This window comes from Pinus tabuliformis, chromosome 9, assembly GCF_031772625.1.
Source record: "Pinus tabuliformis cultivar Carrire ecotype Pingquan chromosome 9, CPIR1, whole genome shotgun sequence".
NCBI classification, from domain to species: Eukaryota; Viridiplantae; Streptophyta; class Pinopsida; order Pinales; family Pinaceae; genus Pinus; species Pinus tabuliformis.
Genome location: NC_142307.1, coordinates 1,724,221,888 through 1,724,242,418, shown reverse-complemented (window position 1 = coordinate 1,724,242,418; position 20,531 = coordinate 1,724,221,888). Strand labels below are relative to the sequence as shown.

Below are 20,531 nucleotides of genomic sequence, written 5' to 3'. Positions count from 1 at the left end.
TCTGCCACTTGGGGGGGAGTGGGATTCATAGGCATGGATTTCTTCTCGGCCGAGCTAGGGGAGACCTTGAGGATTATCAATGTATATGGCCCCTGCCAGAGGAGAGAGGAATTCTGGCAGAATTTTCTTGGATCAAGCATGACATCTATAGATCAGATTATCATTGGAGGTGATCTTAATTTCTCTATGGGATTTGGGGAATCCTGGGGATCACATGCACAGGTTGACCCCTTGTCCGATTTCTTTAAAGACATTCTGGAGCAACATCAACTTGCTGATATCCCCATGAATAAGCCGATGCCTACTTGGAGGAACCGGAGGATAGGGGATGCAGCCCTGGCTAGGAGACTTGACAGATTCATGATCAAAATTCCCCTTCTCCAGAGACTGTCCAGATACAGACAATGGGTCGGGGCAGGGGGTAAATCCGACCATTCCCCTATCTATTTGGAAATTTTGGGACCTGAAGCCAAGCCAAGGGCTCCCTTTAAATTCAATCATGTCTGGCTTCAAGACGAAGAGTATTCTAAACTGATCAAGGACTATTGGGTGTCCCACCCTATATCTAATCACAGATCGGCAGCAGAGGGTTTCTGCCATAATCTCTCTCAGCTTAAACAATTAACCATGGCTTGGGCTAAGGAGAAGAAGGCCAAGGATGATCGGAAGATTCTGGACATAGAAGCTGAGCTGGAAACACTGATGGATGATAGGAATCTTGGCTTTACCTCAGCTGAAGAAAAGAGCAAACTGATCGAGCTTGAGCAGCAGAAAGACAAGATTCTTAAGGAAAGGGAGGAAGCATGGAGATTGAAGAGCAGGGCCATATGGTTGAAGGCAGGAGATGACAATACCAGATTTTTCCAGAATTATGCCAAAGGAAGAAAGGTCACTAATACGATCTGGAAACTGCCCCTTCCTAATGGAGATCTGGCAGACAATTTCCAAAAACTCTCCAGACTGGGCACATCTCATTTTCGGAGTCTGTTCAAAGTACCCCATGAAGCCAACTTAGCAGATATCATTCATGTGGCTGGACTTTTCCCCCGTTTTGTAGGTGAAGAAGAAGCAAATGAATTAACCTCGCCGGTTACACTGGAGGAACTAGAGGGGGTTCTGAAGTGGTTCAAGAAGGATAAAAGCCCGGGACCCGATGGGTGGACTATTGAATTCTATTTGGCTTTCTATGATTTATTGGCCTCGGATCTCCTTCAGGTTGTGGAGGAATGTCGTTCATCTGGGAGGATGTTCAATGCTATCAATTCCACCTTCATAGCCCTCATTCCTAAGACTGATTCCCCTGTCTCTTTTGATGACTTCCGTCCCATCTCCCTCTGCAATTGCCTCTATAAGATTATTTCGAAAATCATTGCCAATCGTATCAGACCTATTCTTTCTCAGCACATTCTCCCTGAACAATTTGCTTTTCTTGAAGATCGCCAGATTCATGAAGCGATTGGCGCTGCTCAAGAGGCCATTCATTCTATCCGAGCTCGCCGTCTTAAAGGTATCATCCTCAAAATTGACTTAGCCAAGGCCTTTGATCGGGTGGACTGGACTTATATCAAAATGCTGCTTATCCATCTGGGCTTTCCTCTTCCTTTTACAAATTGGATAATGGCCTGCATATCAACCCCCTCATACAGTCTGCTCATTAATGGATCCGCCTCCCCTTTTTTCCATGCTGAAAGGGGTCTCAGGCAGGGATGCCCTCTCTCCCCGCTCCTTTTCCTACTTGTTATGGAAGGACTGAGCAGACTCATCTATCATGAAAAGCAGAATGGCAGATTATCAGGCTTGAAGATCACTGATCAGTGTTATTTAACACACCTCCTATTTGTAGATGATGTCATCATATTTTTGGATGGGAGTGTCGGGACACGACCACCCTTGATAAGATTCTCGCCTCATTCTACAGGGCGACCGGCATGATGGCTAACCACTCAAAATCAACTATTTCCCAGGCTTACACTTCAGCTCAAGAATCTGATCTAGCCACGCATCATTTCCCTTATAACCCTCGACCGTTGGATCAGGGGTTCAAATATTTGGGTTATTGGATCAAGCCGACGGGACACAAGATCGCGGATTGGACCTGGCTGATCACAAAATTAGAGAAACGGATCTCGCACTGGAGCCATCGCTTTCTATCCAGAGCAGGGAGGCTAGTTCTCATTAAATCAGTTTTGGAGGCCACACCTGTATTCTGGATGGCTTTAGCCTGGATACCTAGAGGTATTCTTGCTCGCCTAAAGCAATCATGTTGTAGATACCTCTGGAATGGAAGACAGGATAAACGAGTTTTTGCTTGGATCAGCTGGGATAACATTACTCTGCCTAAGAAGTGGGGAGGTTGGGGCCTTAAGGATCTTACACACTTTGCACACGCTTTGGCTGCGAAAATGGGATGGACTTTGCTTACAAAGCAAAATCTCTGGACATCTATCTCATACCACAAATACATATGGCCCTTACAACTCATGGATTGGATCCGATTACCTGGCTGGAACAGAACAGGTATATCAACAGTATGGAAAGCTCTGTTGTACTCGCTCCCCCTCATCCGCAGCCATCTAACATGGAGAATAAATGATGGATCCAAGGCACGCATCGGACTGGATCCATGGACAGGAGGTGGAGGGAGGTGTTATCTCCCACAAGAGCTTATTCGGTTTCTCGAACAACAGAATACTAGAGTAATAGCTCACATTGCGGATCAGGAGAACTCTTCCATATTCACTCAAGCATGGAAGATAGCTGCGCATTTAAATCTGCCTCCTGACTAGCACCAAATCTGGGAGGATTACACGAATGCTCTGAGTGAATCTCATATTCACATTAAAGACGGACCAGATGAACTCATGTGGGACAAGGTTGAGTCTGGATATTACTCCCCCAAGGAAGGGCACCTGTGTCTGATTAATTACAAAAAGCCGGAAATATTGCAGAGCTGGTGGAAGATCATCTGGCAATTAAAGACCCCGCCCCGGACAAAACTCTTCTTCTGGTGCTTACTCCGGAACAAGGTCCCCACTGGGGAAGCGCTCATGCGCAGATCTGTGCATGGTCCCACCTGGTGCATACTCTGCAAACAGCAGTCCGAATCGACCACTCATCTTTTTCTTACATGTGGAATAACTAAACAGATATGGCAGGAAGTGACTGAGGAGCTCGGCTTCATGAGTAATTGGGAGGGTGAAAACATCTCAGTAGCATGGGAGGCATGGTATCGAGCTCACTCCGGTACAAATCACACGTGCCTTCCCCTCATCATTAGCTGGGCAATTTGGTTGGCTAGGAACAAACTGATCTTCGAAAATGGCTCGATTCGATGGCAATCTGTTACTGCCAAAATCATTGCAGCATATCATGAACTGCCAGAATATACCCCTCCACGCATTCACAGACCAATTGCCCCAGACCCCATAGACCACTCCATACCATGGGCTTTTTTCGATGGTGCTGCGCAGAAGCATGGATTCAGGGGAGCTTCATTCTATATTTATCAGCACATCATTACTAAAAAGTCAAGATGGGCTTAGGCAGAGGGAGCATAATCACAGTGCCGACGGATTATCCAAGGAAGCCACGCACATTCCAGGAGGACAGTGGATAATCCATGAACAGAGGGGCAACTCATAGTATCAATACTACCACAGGCCTTACATAGATCAAATCTACCCTCGAGTGGATGACCACTGATTTTGCCATGTATATATGATGATGCAGAAATCTAGTTTTTACTCATGAACAGCATCCTGCGAGGTGCAATTATATATTTTGCTTATTATACAAACATCCTGCGTGATGTTTATTTTTGATAGCTTGATACAGCATCATCCTGCGTGATGATTTTTTGATTATGATACAGACATGTACAGGAAGGACCATAGACTCTTAAGTCATGAAGGAAATCTGCATATGCTGAACAGCATTTACTACATGTAACTTTTCACCATATAATGAAAGATTACGATTTTTCCTGGGAAAAAACTTGGACTTCAAAAACTCAAAAAAAAAATTGGAAAATCAGCAACTCCAAAAACACTTTAAAAACTGGAAATATCAGGAGAAATCAGAGATGTTTGCAACACTAATACTTATGTTCATTGTTTTTGAGTGAAAAACACTTGAGGGTATCAGAAGATGAAATCAATGAAGCATTCACGTCACAAGGACGCAACAACAAAAAAAACACCTGAATTGTAAAGAGCCTGCAAATGCAGTTAAGAACCAAAGATAATATCTACCTTCCATTGTGTGCTTCCAGGGAGCTGACCTTCCCTGCATTTCCAATGCACAAAGTTTATCATTACTTTCTTCTTCCTACTATAAATAACTCCAGAAAGGCAGGCATGAAATCCCTCCCAACATATATAAAGATTGCCATAAGCAAAAAATTCTAGATAGACTAACCTCAGGAACAATCCGGTTGAGAAAGGTTTCAGTATCATGCTGAACATCAGAATCGTAGTTCTCATTTACAGTCAACGATGCACTAGTGTGTTGTACTGCACATTTAGAAGAATTATTAAAGGGAAAAATACTTCAAAAATAGCATTTAATTCATATATTTTGCATATCAGTAATTTAAAAATTGCTGGTATCATTCTCAATTAGATAAATTGGGTAAAATTAGTTCTTACAGAAAAAGTGTGCAAGCCCACATTTAAATCCTGATAAATCTGATTCAATCTCCTTCAATATCTGCAAAAGACAAAACAAGTCTGTCAAATACAAGGCAGTAAAATGACCAGTCAAAACAAAGCAATCAGGAAAATAAGCACGAAATGAATACTGTGAGAACAGAAAGTTCCAAAAGCACAAACATTGCATGAAATAAGAGAAGGTTATCCTTGTGGTCATTTGTTGGACATTGATAAAATTGTCTTTATTATTGTAGTACCGTCGAAAAATGTTAATTTTAGGTATGTTCTATGCTAGAGCAATTTATTTCAATTTTTACAGTTAGCTCAATACCTTTTCCAGATTAGCAATCACATCAGCATTAAAGTAAACTGCAGATAGAACACGAATATAAATCGTAGAAGACAAGCCAAGACAAGAGGACACAAGATATGGCGCTAGCCAGGGACAAACCCCAATGTGGGGAAACCCTTCTTCAATTCTTCTTATATGTTCTTCAATAGTTCAGCAGAGAGAGAGAGAGAAAGAGAGATAGTACATTTACAACAAAAGTCAACACTTTGACTTATCTAGATAAGAGCATAGATCATCTCCTAGGATGATGATACATGAGATCAGTTGAAGACATGTTGCTTCCACTGATTCTCCAAGGTGACTCCTTCACCAATTATAGTGTTGCATCTCGTCATCATGCTGCACCCATCATCACAATGCTGGACCTCATGCTGCTGCTGTCCCAGTGTTTAGCACTGCTGCACCATGCTTACTTCTGTCCCAATGTACTTGCAGCACTGTACTTGCTGCTCTCCATGCTTTACCATGCTGTTGCTGTCCATGATTCTTCATGCTTGCAGCTGTCCCATGTTGCATCATGCTTTACCATTGCTTTCTGTAATACCTCATCATTACCATGATGTCCCATTGCAGTACCAATGTCTAGCAATACTGTTCTACACCATGCTGCACCATCACTATTATTATGTGCACTATGCTGCACTGTACATTGTGCTATGTATTGCTGCTCCTATGTGCCATTGCTGCACCAATGTACAACTGCTACACCAATTACCATTGCTGTTATGACTGTGTTCAGGTTAGGGCATGACTTGTAGTCTACCACACAGTCAGGAGATAAGTCCTTTTAGGACAGCGGTTTACCTTGGAGACCCTTCTCTCATGCCAAGATGCCTTCCAAAGGTCTTGTCCACCCTAGACTGCTTTTATCACAACCTCTAGCTGTGTGCTATGGCCTGCGGCCTAGCACAACAGCTAGCTGTAGATTTTGGTCTGCCCAAATGACACTCAAACAGCACAGTTTCCTCCCTGAAGATCTCGGCTTAGCTGACTGCTCTTGGCAGCACCCAAACGCATACACAATTCAGCCCTACGTTGATCTGTTCTTAGACTTGAGTGCAGACTTCTTTAACACACAGCCTCACCTTATGACTGTGGCTCCCTGTCTTGCAAACAGTCCTCAAAACATGCCTAGAACAGCTTCTATTACTGCGCTGTCACCTACATCAACCCGAATTCTTTCATCCTGTCAATATGCTTCTACTTGCTGTGTTAGGGCTCCTTTGATCTGCAGCTAGGTCTTCTTTTACTGCAGCTTAGGGTCTCTTCTTAGCTGCGTATAGGGCTCCCTCTTTGCTGCGGATTAGGGTCTTTTCTTGCTGCGCATTAGAACTCCTGTTGACTGCGGCTAGGGCTTCTTTTGATGATCTCCTTCAAGACTGCAGCTAGGGCTCTCCCTTCAACTGCGGCTAGGGCACCTTTGATGACTGCATCTAGGGCGCTCTTAGATGACCCTTTCCACTGCGTCTTTCTTGAGAGAAGACAAACCCAAACAAGTGGAGAGAGGGAGATCATGAGAGTTGTGTGTTCTCAAATGACTTTCAAGGCACCTCTAGTTATACTAGAACGTTGAGCACATGTGGGGTTTATTTGGTTGCTGGCCGACCTTGACGAATTGTCCCATAACACAAATAAATTCATATCTCCATGAATACTTATCGGAACCGGATGATCTTTAGATCAATCCTACACCTCTCGATGAGAGGGATTCAAGAAAAATATCAGCTGCCATTAATAAGATGACCCACACGGAGTTTGGCCCTGGTTGCCAATTTTAACAAAAATTACTTGGAAATGCTTGCAATGAGAATTGGAATTTTGTTATCATTCAAATTTCTTGACATAGTTCAACCAAGCCAGTGGTCGAAAATTTGGACCCTTCCAGCTTATCTTTGCTGAACATGTAGCTCATAATATGACATCAATTATAGAAGTTTAACCCCAGATCAACACCAAAAACCAAAATGCCAAAATGGCATGAAAATAGACCAAATGGCATTACTATTAGTCTGATATCACCCCTCTTTTGCTTCTTGATTTGTAAAGGTCATCCTCGATCTATAAAAATCTCAAAACAAACTGACAAATGGTATTGGATTTAGAATAATCATGAAAAGGCATCATAAAGCACCGGATTTAAGTTCTTACAATACTGAGTGCAAAGTTCAAACTGATCAAAATAGGCTGGCTAGAGCAGCTGGAGCTGTGGCCGTGAAGAGAAGATAGAAGCATTTCTAATCGGACAAGAGGATCCTCCTGAGTGGCTTGATTAAAGATGAAAACTAATACAGCCGGGACAGATAATAAAATATTTGGGAATCTGTTCTGGCAAAAAATATGTGGAAATGGCTTTTAACTAAATTGGAAGGCAAACATAAAAAAAGGTTTGACCATAATATTCCTTTTGCAGGGAAAGTCACTATAGTGGACATTATTCTTGTAGCTCGCTGCATATTACTTTCCTTATTGTTTCTCTCCAACTGCTTCAAGTTACAAGATATTGGAACAAATGCTTAGAACTTTTGGTGAGGAAGAGGAAAAAAAGAAAGGAAGGAGTTATATAAATGTCCAGGAGTAACAAAAGTAGGTTAATGGGAATAAGAAGAACAACATTTGGCAAGAAGTGTCTAGAGCATCTCCAAAGTGGTCTAAAAGCTAGGTTAAAGCAAAACAGAATGAAAGAATAAACAATGAGATAAAGGGGGGTAATCTCAAAAAGGTAAACCCTTCGTGAAATAGATCGTACATCAAAAGAAAGCACCCCAACAACAAAGTTAAATCAAGAAAGGTCCTCTAGAAAGTGGCAAAGACTAAGGATGTTGAGGAAGCCCAACAACCTGATCGACATCAAGGATCGAAACAGGAACTAGCACCACCCACCACCACAAATAATCAATTTGGTAATGTCCTCAAAACACTGCTCAAGGCTAAAAGGATCTTGTTGTGCTATCCAGGAGGGATGCCTTTGTTGTATCTCTCCTAACATCCAAGGATAGTGAATTCCTTGACGAAAGGAAAAACCTCGTGATGAGCATATGTCTACAAGATGATGTGCAAAGAACGAGAAAGGGTAGCAACGCCTCTCCACACAATATAGGGAGTTGTTGATGTTTGTAGCTTAGGCAGGTAGTTCAACATAGGCCCAAGTGTCTAGACACACAGTAGTCACCCAAAGTCTCTTTAGGATAGGTGTTCAAGTATTGAGTAAGTTGTTTTTGTACTTTGGCCTATGTCTAACTTGGGAAAAGCACTTGAAATAAGTCTCAATCGTCAATCACTTTGGAGATTAGGCTTATGGATTTAGTTCAATGGGAAGTTGTAAAGAAAGGCTAAGGAGAGAAGAAAGACACACCACACAATGAGCACAAGACTTGAGAGGAGATCTCAATGAATGAGTGGAGGACTTCCACGCAAGTGTGCTGGATCTGAGGAAGGTGCAAGGGTGCAACAAGGGGATCTAAATCAGCCAAGGCTAAGACTTGATCAGTTGGATCAAATCCAGATTTGTTGTATGTAAATTTCTTGTTGGGCCATTATCACGGGACAGGAGCCCAAGTAGGTTCTGATTATAATTAATGAAGAATTGGTTTGATTGGTTTAACGTGTGATTGAGATTGGCTATCCTTCCATTGAGTAAATTTTTGTTTATGTTAAGAACCAAGTTGTGCTTTCATACAGTAGATATGTGATAAATCTGCTAGGAATTATTATTAATTGTCAAGTTGTTGGGTTCAAAATTTAACAGGAGTAACAAGACGAGGTGGCCTTATGATCTCTCGCGTTAACGGCATCTTCTCATTGATCTATTAATCTCTGTGCCAATAAAACCAATATCCATCAAGCGCTTAACATCTACAATGGAAAAGAGGGGTTGAAAGGAAGTAATTTATTAAATAGAGTCTTGAAGGTCACAGAAGGCTTGCCATCTAAAGTAGTGGCCCCATGATTGTATATAGGCAAGAATCAATGGTCTCGGTAATAGAAAAAAGTAGCATGGGAAATATCTCAATCTCTGTTTTAAGTAGTGAAATCTCCTTTGGATCTCTTAATGGATAGGCACTTGAAAATAAAGTGCTCCTCCATTTCCACCAAAATGACAAAGCAAAAATTTTGCCAATCATGTCCTCCCACAAAATCTAATGATTCAACTTGATTCATAATTGGTGGGAACACAATCTTCATTGACCAAGGGGAATCCTAGTGTTATGGCATCTTCTGCCACACTTTTCTCTAGATGCACTTGTTGTCCAAGGCAACATCCCCTTTTCCCTATGCAGACCTAACTATATCTTTAAAAAGGCTTTTTCAAATTCTATATGATAGCTGCCCAAATGTAAAATGCGTATATAAAATGTGCTTTTTCGAGCAGGGCTTATGGGTTAGATTCAGTGTTCCAAAGGGACGCGTCCCCCAGGGTCGGGTGTGCGCACCCCACGCACCTAGGACGGGGGGACGTTTAGGGAAACGTTTCCCCACGCCCCCCTTTTGGGGAGACGTAGGGGGGACGTTTCCCCGGTGTGGGGGATACATCTCCACAAAAGGGGGACACCTGGGCGTTCCCCCTCAAAATGGGCTATGCGTCACCCCTTAAATTTGCTTGTAAACAATGATTTATGAGAGGTAAAACCTAGTATTTGACCATATTTCCCCACTAATCCTATGCAATTCATGGTAATGTTAAATTCTTAAAGTAAAAGTGACATTCTCCTTTATCTTTCATTTTCATCATTTTACTTAAATTTTTAACATTACCATGAAATGACTCGGGATGTTTGAGAGTGGTTCCGACCTCATTGGGTTTCATATGGAGAAAGTAGAATTTTAGATCTCACTCAAAATCCAGCAAACTTAACAGTTTTTTAAAAATTCAGGATTCGATGAATTGCAATGTTTCCATTGCATTTTGTCATGTACAAGGGTATGGAATTAGTATTTAATCAAGAGCACCAAGCCCTCTGTGTATTTTAGAGTGACTTTTAGACTCATCACTCCACTGTTTTTGAGTTTTAGCTATATCAATTTACTATTCCAGACTTTAGATTTCAATATCTATTATAGTCTATTTTTCTTAGTACTAATTAGATTCTAGAATGATGAATGATGAATTTAAATTTTAAATCAATTTAGAATCTAGAATGATGAATTTAATTTTTAAATCAATGTAGATTCTAGAATGGTGAATAATGAATAATGAATATGGATCAGATTATTTCATTATTGAATCTTGTGGTCTATAGATGAATCATGTATGTATTAGTAAGGATGATGAGTATGGATCAACGTATTTCATTGTTTAATTCAAATATGTATGTATTATTGTATTTATGCTTTCATTATAGAATATGAATTTGATATATATATATTAAAAAGGAAAAAATTTATATACCCCGATGTCCCCCCGTCCCCCCTAAATTTCCCTAAAATTTGAGGGTACTCCCACACATCCCCTTTGTGCGTCTCCCCGCATCCGCATCTCCCCGTCCTGGAGTCTTGGTGGAACATTGGTTAGATAGGAAACTAGTCCATGGCATAACCACCCATACTAATTTCTGATGAAATTTATACACGCCTTGGGTTGTGCACCTATCCATGATTTGCCTTTGCATCCAAACTCTGGCAAAATTGTCCCCAATCAAATATGTTATTCCTGTGCTTTTAAGCACTTCCCTTGCTTCAGGAAACCCTAGTTTCCATGTTGTAGTGCTGAGCTCTCTTATCTCACAATTATAGAGCTTTTGTTGGAGGAGGAGACATTCAGTGGCCCAGGAAGGAAGGATCCAAATGAAGGTTTCGGTGGCATATTTGTGAAGGTTGCATTTGTGTTTACTTCGATGTTTATGCAATATAACTTGTTAATGTAAAGAACAAGTAGGAGATAGTAAACCAGAAATTGCAGTAGGGGTTTCTGATGTGTTAGATTCAGGAATTTTCACATGGTATCAGAGGGATTGCAGATCATAGGCGACTGAAGGCACCAGCCGAGAAATCTGAGGGTTTGCAGCAGAGAAGTCGTTGTCCCAAAAGACAGCGTTGTTCCAGAGCCAGAGACGCAGAAGGAGGAGTGACGCAGTGCAGAGAAGGTGACGCAGAGGCTCACACAGTGCCTGCATCAACATTTTGAGCCAGAAGAGGAAGACGCAGTAGCTGGGAGGAGCCCACGCAGTAGCTGCGTCAACTGTCCAGGCTAGCGCAAAGGCAAAAGGGTAGATCAAGCCTACACAGTGCCAAGTCCTCTTTCTCAGCCAGGAAGGATTGACGTAGTGGCCAGGAGGAGTTGATCCAATTCTCACTGTGATTGCGCAGAGCCAGAAGGGCTCAGATTCTTCAGTTGCCGGGGCTAAGGGAGATAAGCAGATTTCGATTTGAGGAGCTGGTGGGATAATGTTTCTGTCAGTGCATAACAGTGTCTAAAGAGACTGAACCAAGGTAGAGGGAAGCACTACCTCGACAGATTTCTAGCCAAGAAATCTAGATCCAGGTTACAGCGGAAAAGGAGGATTGGAGAGGAGTGATTCGACAGTTTCCCGGAGGATTAAAGAGAGGGAAATCAAGACTCAAAGGGATTCTAGAGAAGAGGAGCAGAGATGGCAGTGAACGGATTGAGGGATCAGGCCAGATTGGACGGGGCTCCCAATTTTGTCATCTGGAAGGCCAAGATCCTGGCAATCCTAATAAACATCGCATCAAGGGCTATGCCTTGAGAACCATAGCTGTCCCAGTTGACCCTGATGCTAATGAGAAGTATGGGGAGGCCCAAGTGAAGGCGAAGGCGAAATGCATGATCCTAGACAGGGTCAAGGATCATGTAATACCACATATTGCTGAGAAGAATACAGCAAGGGAGATGTGGCAGACCCTGACCACCTTATACCAGGTCTCTTCCGTACAGTGGAAGATGTTATTGGAAAATCAGTTGAGGTCATATCAGATGCAGAAAGGAGAGGAGATAGATCCCTTCCTTCTCATGTTGCAAAGGATTCGCGACCAGCTTACTTTCGTGGGGTCTACACCGAATCCCGAGTTCAAGGTCAAGATTGCCCTGAATGCAATCTCCGAGAAGTGGGAGACATTTTTCCAAAGCATCTTGGGCAGCGCGACTCTCCCCAGTTGGGAGGAGATGTGGGCAACTCTTCGACAAGAAGAGCTCAGGAGAATGACCAAGGCGGGGAGTAGCGGGAAAGGAGTTTGAATCAAGAAGGAGGAGGAGGAGGATGCAACTCTAGCATCTGCAGGACAACAAGGGATTCAGAAGAGGAAGAAGAAAGACATCTCCAAGGTCAAGTGCTTCAACTGTGGGGAGTTGGGACATTATGCATCTCAGTGGCCCAGGAAGAAAGGCAAGGGAGAAGCTTCTGACTCAAAGGTTGCTCCAGCAAAGGCGGAGAAGGATGTCGACACTGATGACAATTGTGCCATGAGTGCTCATGCGCCTCTAGAGAAAGAGGTGGGGATACATAAAGGTACATAGAGGTGTAGTACAGAGGACTACAGAAGAGGGGCAGGATCCTTGAGGTACCCAAACTCTTGGATCACATCCGGCTACAGGAGCCCTTAACGACAGTAGCATGATGACAGGTGTCGAGTGGAGCAAGGTGTGATGGAGTGACAAGGCAGTGCTAGAGTGCAGAAGTCTGTAGTAGCGCAGTGGAGGTTACAACAATGCGAGAGGCACAGAGGTGTTTGCAACAGCGCAGTAGCAGTAGAGGGAGCACAGGATAACAGCAGAGGTAGCTTCAGCATCATAAGGCTTCCAGGTTGACCGAGATGTTAGTGTTTGGGTGAAGTTAGTTACTTAATTCTCGGTAACTAAGTTGCAGTGCAGCAGTTAGCAGTGGTCATAGGCAACAGTACAGGAAGCAGCAGTGTAGTGGATGTAGGGCAGCAGGCCTAGCATCAGCACAGAGGACCGATGCAGATGGTCAGTGTAACGCTTCCATGGTGAAGTGTTGCTAGAACACATTCCTCGCTAAGAGGGAGTGTTGATTTTGGGTAGCATCGGATGTGCTCTAGCCATGAAATTTGGTGGAAAGGCTAAGGCACATGAGATCTGCAAGACCCAGAAATCGTTTGGAGAAATTCCACCCAGATGAAGAGACCTTAAAATAATTAATATTTTTAATGAGTCCCTAAGTCTAAAATTAGGAAAATTAAAATATTAACATGTATTAATATAAAATGGGTGAGAAATTTCTAAGAGACTGGGATCAAGCCAGATCTAATCTTAGCCATTGATTAGGGACTTAATCTTGGTCGTTGAATCGTCAACAGGGAAAGTATAAGAGGAGGCTTGAGGGCCAGTTGGAGATACACCAAGAGAGATCAAGAATTCGATTTTCTGGGGCGAGGTTTGGTGAGGAAATCGAGTTAGTGATCAGAGTTGCAGCGAGGGGCAATTCAATGAGGGATTTCCATCCAACGCTGAAGAATACATAGCAAAGAGGCAGTGAAGTGTCGGGAGGGACAACGCATGGCCAAGAAGGGCTAACAAAGACGCCTCAGGAGCCAGCGCAAAGGACGCAGAGGGTCGTAGAGGCTGACGCAGAGGGCTTCAGAGGCAACGCTGGGAGATTTTGTGGGGCAAACTGGGAGCTGATCAACATATCTTGAGCCGGAAGAGGGTGACGCAGTTCCAGAGCAGTGCTTGGAGCAACTTTCGTTGTCCAACACAAGGAACAGTCAGAGTCACTGTGGGGTTGATCATCCTGTTGTTGATTTGTCGGAATATCTGTCTTCGGAGAGAGGTATTACTGCCAAGGATATTCTCTAAAGGGTGAGCCATTTCTGCCACCCTAGTTGTATTCACGAATCTGCTTAATAATACAAACCCTCTATATGTTGCACCAGTTTTCCCGCATTGGGTTTTTCCGGGGACAATTGTCCAAAAATAATGATGTCCCTTGTGTGATTGTCTCAGTTTAATTTGTGAAGGCTGCATTTGTGTTTACTTCGATGTTTATGCAATTAAATAACTTGTTAATGTAAAGAACAAGTAGGAGATAGTAAACCAGAAATTGTAGTAGGGGTTTCTGATGTGTTAGATTTAGGAATTTTCACACCTTCAACCAACATGAGCAGCAGCATCTCCCTTTACCAAATCTTCCTCAATTTCATCTTCAAAACTTTGTTTTGGCTTCACTTGATTTCCATGAGGACTCCTCAGTTTGCCATCAAATATGAACCTATTATTTAGTCTTTTGACATTACCAAATTCAATTGTTACAAAATTTGAAGTCAAGTCCTTCCTTTCCTATAAGAGAAATTGGATTTTCAAATTATCATTAAATCAATTACTTTTCATTAGGTTTCATTTCGCCTGCTCCATCAAAAGTTCATTCATAACACTCTTCAAGGAATCCATACAACTTGAAACCCTCTATGTTTCTTGTCACTCATGACTCATGAGCTGCCTTTCAACAGTATTTGTAAGTTTCTAAGTCACATGGTTCAGGTTCAAGTTCAGGTCTGGTAATGATTAGGTTCAATTTGAATTCATTTTTTTATTAGGTTTGAATGAGATTCGCCATTAGGTATATATATATATATATATATAGAAACTGATATTGATTTTTTACTATTTTATGTGTTATATTACATTTTAAAGTGTATGTGTATGTGAATATATATATAGAGAGAGAGAAAGAGAGAGAAACTTTCAAATAAAATATAATATAAAGTAGTAAGTACTAAGAAATCAACATCAATAAACATAAAGAATAGTTAACATGGACTTGGAAACTTCAAAGACAGATTTCAAACTTGAGCTGTGACATGAGGTTACGAGCCTGAGCCATGGACTCGATCAATGACCCTAACGTTCAATGAGGTTCACCAAATGTCAGTAATTTTTTAAATTCATCAAATTTTGGGCCTCAAGGTTGAAGATTAGAAAACCTTCTAACATAGTTTGTAACTTCGTTTACCACTCTACAAACATGAGATTTTAGAGTTTGTGACAGTTACCTAAAGTAAGCAATCACAACTCAAAGACAACTACAAAAGTTAATAGCTACGAATATTTCTCAATTCATCTAGGACATGATTCCTTGGAAAGATGAAATCCCAAAAACCAAAGTACCTGCCTCCTTCATATTTAAAGACAAAGCAACCTATTATTATAATTCCGACCCCAAGTATTTTTTTCAAATTCCGCCCTCAAAGCTAGTGTGTATCCCTGTTCTCCGGGACTTTCTTATAATAAAATGTTCATTTGCATAATTTTATGTATTAAATGCATCAATAGTGGCCAGGTGCATGTACAAACCAGGTAGATGTGCCGCGTCTATAATATTGATAAAAATAATTGAAATCAATAAAATGTAATAGTAAACCATACATAAACTAGTGAAGTGCACCTACAGCCCAGGTATAACATTAAAATTGACACTCATACAAATTGAAATTCTACTCAACCAAAATAATAATAAAAAACAAAAACCGACCATACCAATTATAAAGATATGTAATAAAATAAACCAAAAATACATTTACCTTAGTTAAAGGAATGAAAAACCATTCTATAGGAAAACTTGAAAGTAGAAATCGTAATTAAGGTTTGAAATGAGAGTGAATTTGTATCATCGGCACTTGACTTGGATAACAATATAAAATTAGCATTTGATCACGTCTTAGGATTTAGAATTAAAATTACGTTGGCAACTAGGGATTCACGTAATCCAATTTAGGTTTAACAGCTAGATTTTCGGTAGGCACAGGCAAGGCTAGTTTAAACAGGAACATTTGGGCTTAGCCCACCAAAGAAGCTCATGAATTAATTTTTCCCAACCCTCCCTGTGGCCGTTATGGTCTACGGGACTTTCACTCGTTCTTGGATGCAATTTTTACCGGAGTTTGCCGACGGATTTGAACCCGGGTCACACGGTTTGCCAGTGGAACACCCACAGCCCGAAGAACATAATTTTGTACCATCTTATAGAATATGTGCATCAGAGATAAATTTGATGACCATAAATTTTGAGCAGTCGAAGCATTGAAATTAGGGTATGCTGCTATGGTACGTCTATCTAATGAAGAATACGATGGTTTGATCAAAATATAATCACTTACTTTGGAGGTGACAAGATGGCATCCTCGCTTGTGTGGAGGAAGAACGATTGTTTTCTGTGCCCATTTGGCCGCCATGATATTGTTCGATGCCCTCAGAGCTGCAAATTCGTTCAAAGTTTTATCGTCCTCAGAGCAAATTTGTGGTTTCGAAATTGCTATTGTACGTGTGTTTTGGAGAGTATGTACTAGTAGAGGAATGAAAGTGAGCCAAAGGCCTATTGTGTTCATGGTTATGTATCCAAAATAGATTCACTTTGTGTTTTGATCACATTCTTTAAACCTGACAATGTGGGTTTGCCATTTTATAAGAATTTTTTAATATGTTTTTGTAATTTCTATTTTTTATTTATATTCAAGTATTAAGGACGAAAGCTCTTATTGTTAATAATGTTAGGTTGAATTCTATTTTTAATTTACTATTTTGAAAGAATATTTTTGTTTAATTTTTTAATATCTTATGATAATAGGCGGGTTTTTCATTTCAGAGATTTTTTTTGAATTATGCATTTTTGAAAAATCTTTATTATAATTCAGATTTTAAAATATCATAATAATTTAAATTTGTTTAATTTGTGTGTTTAACATTTTTTTGGGTTTTGGGTTGAACTTAAGGTTTTTAACAATCATTTAAGCATCGAAGAATTATGAATATTTACTTCTGGTCAGAAGAAATTATAATTAGCTTATTGAAATTTTATGAATTATTCATTAGAAAATGGTTGGTTTTGAATAATTTTTATCTTATTTTTTGATGATTGGTGTGTATGTTATAAAGAGGCAAATGTCTCTGAAATAATTGGTGTGTATGGTATTGATGAGCCCCCAAAATGGACAATTATTTGGGCTCATTCAACCTCCTAATTTGGCTTAGTCCACCATTCTCATTTGTTTATTGCATGTTTTTGATTATTTTTATGTTAATAGAGTGAATTTGGTTAGTCATTATGCCAACAAGTCTAATGGGTGCTTTGTGTAGCCTTTTTGGTCAACTTGGAGACAAATTTGAAGGTCTTAATGAGCACTTGGCAGCCAAATTCGTGGGAGAACAAGCTAGAGGATTTGTAGGAAGGTGTCCCCCTCATTTATGGGCCCTTACCTCGAATTCTCCACCATCAGCTCGGAGTTTAATGGCCACCGAATCAATCAGCACAAGGGCAGCCAAGCAAGTCAAGTAGGACTGCTGTTAACTCCAAGTCTTGGGCAGCCAAGTCCCTAACTTTTAGGAGGACTGTTGGGTCCTCAAATTGTATAAATAAGAAGGCTTGGGGCCTCATTTGGGTTAGCCAGTAGATAGTAGCTAGTTAGTCAATTCGGTTAGCCAATTAGTCTTTTTGTAAGCCAGTTTTGGCATGATGTTAGACTTTTTGATCATGAATAAAGGCAAGCAGATTTGGATCTAATTCTGAGCTTTTAAGGGAGCTATAGCTCTCAGGTTAGGGCCCAACCTGAGAGCAATAGACCTCCTCTTCCTTGTATTGTTACTTGTCTTTCCTTTCAGCATTTCATTTCGTTTTCTTTACATGCACTGAAAAATACAGTTTGTTGATTCGAATTTCTCGTTGTGTTTTAGTAGGATAGTTTATTGGATCAAGTGCTTTCAGTAGTCTAGATTAGAATAGGAAGTTTGGCATTCATCAGAATTACAAGAAAAGGTTGAAAGGACCTCACTGCCATCTCTGTTTGGAGATTGGGGTGTAGTTTGTCCCAACCACACAAAAAAACCGCAGTCTTCTTACTTCCATGCAAGCTGCAACATAGTTACCTTAATCATAGATCCATCCATGCACTCTGATCTTAAGCATTACTTCTTCATTTCACTTCCATGCACGAGTTTCCTTCACAATTTACATTGTTGTTCATTGATTTTATATCATAGGTAGCATAGGTTAATGAGTTCTCGTTTTTGGTGACATTCATAAGCAATTTGTTTCATTTACACTGCTCCATATCCTTCTACTTCCTTTTTCTTCTTCTTAACCTCTCCTAAAGCCATCTACTCGACCTCTGTTCAGTTCGTTCACTTTCCAACTCTTTCATTGCCCACGTAGCTTCATTGTCTTGACCTTTCGTTGATCCCATCCTTCTATCCACCAACCACTATATGCACTCTTCCTCCATTTGATTTCTCTGCTTCAGAGCCATCACCAGCTCCATCTCCATCTCACCTATCCTCCCACACCACTCCAACACCTCGCCATCTCCCAAAACTTCCACGGCCAAACATCCTGTAGAATTGCACAGACTTCCTGTAGAAACCCCTGAGTTTCCTGTAGGATCCCCTGCAGACTTCCTATAGAAGCCTGCAAACTCGGTTGCTGAGCATCCGAACGTGGTAGACTTCTGAGGACTGATGCTAGAGACCCTCTGGGACCTCCCCTAGCCATCCTGACCTTGCCCATGCTTTCCTTCCATTCCAACCGCTCCTGCACAACCAAACCCTAATCAAAAGCATCATCACAATAAATCCAACCACTTAATGAAAAAATACAAAAACATGTCTTTTCAGATGCAAGTAGCTTAGATGCATGTATTTTAGTTCACTGCAAGTAGTGGCATTATTGGTAGTTGTTTCATTCACAGTTTTGCATAGTTAGGGTCTAGCTAGTCAAATTAGGGTTTACTAGGGTTTTCATGCTTTGTTGGCTTTCAGTTTCTTTTTGCAAATAGACTAGTCTCCTTTGAGTTAGCTTTCGTCCATCATTCATAAAGCTTCTTCTGTGAGCCTATAGAAGTTGGCTTGAGCGCTAGCGGACTTGTGCCAGCTGACCAAGTGACAGCTGCGACAAGAGCTAGTACTTGTGCATACAGCACCGTCGCTTCCAAGTTTGTACGAACTACCGGGTTGATAAAATTAAGAGACAGGAAGCTCTAGGAGTTGTAGCATTATTGCTACAATACTGGAGCCCACCAGTTATAAAGAGGCAAACGTCTTTGAAACAATGCTAAGTGGCATAATAGATCGTTGCATATTATTTCAATAACATCCTTTCTTATTTTAATGTTGTTTTATTAGTCATCTTCATATTGTTTTTGTTATCCATGTGGTGCTCATACTAATTGTTATTACTTATTAGTTTTACTATTACAATTGCATATTTCGTGATTGGAATTGTATTCCAATATAATATTCTTTTTCTAATTGAGTGAGTTGTGATAATCTCATATGCATAATAATTGTGACACAAAGGTTTCTTATAAAGCACTTCCTGCACAAAAAGGCTTGTCAATTTCAAAGTTATTTGTGAACAAGTATTTAAGTTGATGTGATAACATCTTCATGTGTTATGATATTAATATCCATATCAATTACAACTCATACAACCAAAGTTGAATGTCCATTATTGAGATTCCGTTACAAATTAATGTTTCTTGTATGTTTAACCAACTTTCATAGTACTACGCATTTTGTATAACTTAAGCTTTTATATTGGTTATCTACAAATTCTATATTATAATCCATTGGCTCATGATTTTTGTTAAAAAGAAATCTTAATGACAAGGGGTACTCTCAAAATTGTTGAGATTTTATGTTTTATTAAATTTGGGGAAAATATCATGTATGTGACAACAATAGGATTAGTTGCTATATTAGCTCCAGTATTTTTTGAGGAGGAGTTAATGCATCCTATATTTGTTTTGAGGGAATTTATGATTCAGTTTTATGCTTCAGCTATATAGAAATGTAATCCCGTAGAGGATTGTGAGTGTGTGTGTAGAGAAAATAGGGAGAGCTAAGAGTATGTGTGAGAATTAGAAGTGTTGTAATCTCCTTAGAATAATAAGATTGCCGATGCCTCTATTCTGGTGGACGTAGCCCAGATTGGTTGGGTGAACCACGTTAAATCAGTGCGTTATGGTTTTGTGATTTGTTAATGTGTTGTGTATGTTTTGTTTATTTTATTTCTGTTGTGCATTGTTTAGTCTAACAAGTGGTATCAGAGCGGTGCAGCGGAAGCGTGGAGGGCCCATAACCTACAGGACTCTGGTTGTGGAGCTGGTGCATGTGACAGAGCTTCTAAAGGTGGAGTTCCGGCGGTTAGCGCGGTTTATTTTGGAACAGACGTGCCAATTGGCGTGGACCCGAGTTTAATACTCGCGCCAAAGCTCATTATCCCGATTGACGTGAAATCGACGGGTTTAAGCGCGCCAATTTTTCGTCACTTACACGGATTTTGTTCTGGCGCGGAGCATCTGCTGTCAAAGGAGCACCAGATAGTGGATTGTGTTTTAGGCGCGGTTTTTTCATTGTCAAGGAGCGCCCGACAGATTTTCCCTCTGGTAAACCTGCAATTTTTTGTTTTTCTTTTCAAATTGTGGTTACACGGTACGATAGAGGCATTTTTTAAATTGAAATTGGAGATTGTTTGTTTGATACAACATGGCAAAAACTCGAAGTGCTTGTTTTGAGATCAAGAAGTTCAATGGCAAAAATAACTTCGAAATCTGGAAAGTAAAGATGCATGATC

General features: G+C 40.7%; 2 protein-coding genes across 2 annotated transcripts; one reads left to right on the top strand and one right to left on the bottom strand.

The window, feature by feature from the left end:
* The first annotated feature begins 2,861 nt into the window (after nt 1-2,861).
* Nucleotides 2,862-3,542, top strand: LOC149155590 (uncharacterized). Its single transcript, XM_089444463.1, has one exon. The coding sequence runs from the start codon at nt 2,862-2,864 to the stop codon at nt 3,540-3,542; it is 681 nt and encodes a 226-aa protein (XP_089300589.1).
* A 607-nt stretch (nt 3,543-4,149) lies between these two features.
* On the bottom strand, nt 4,150-16,313 carry LOC149155589 (uncharacterized). The gene is made up of 4 exons (XM_089440766.1): nt 16,066-16,313; nt 4,647-4,707; nt 4,417-4,511; nt 4,150-4,284 (listed from the first exon to the last, which is right to left on the bottom strand). Exons 1-4 carry the CDS (start codon nt 16,291-16,293, stop codon nt 4,165-4,167), a joined length of 504 nt encoding a protein of 167 aa, XP_089296892.1. The 5' UTR covers nt 16,294-16,313; the 3' UTR covers nt 4,150-4,164.
* Between the last annotated feature and the right edge of the window lie 4,218 nt (nt 16,314-20,531).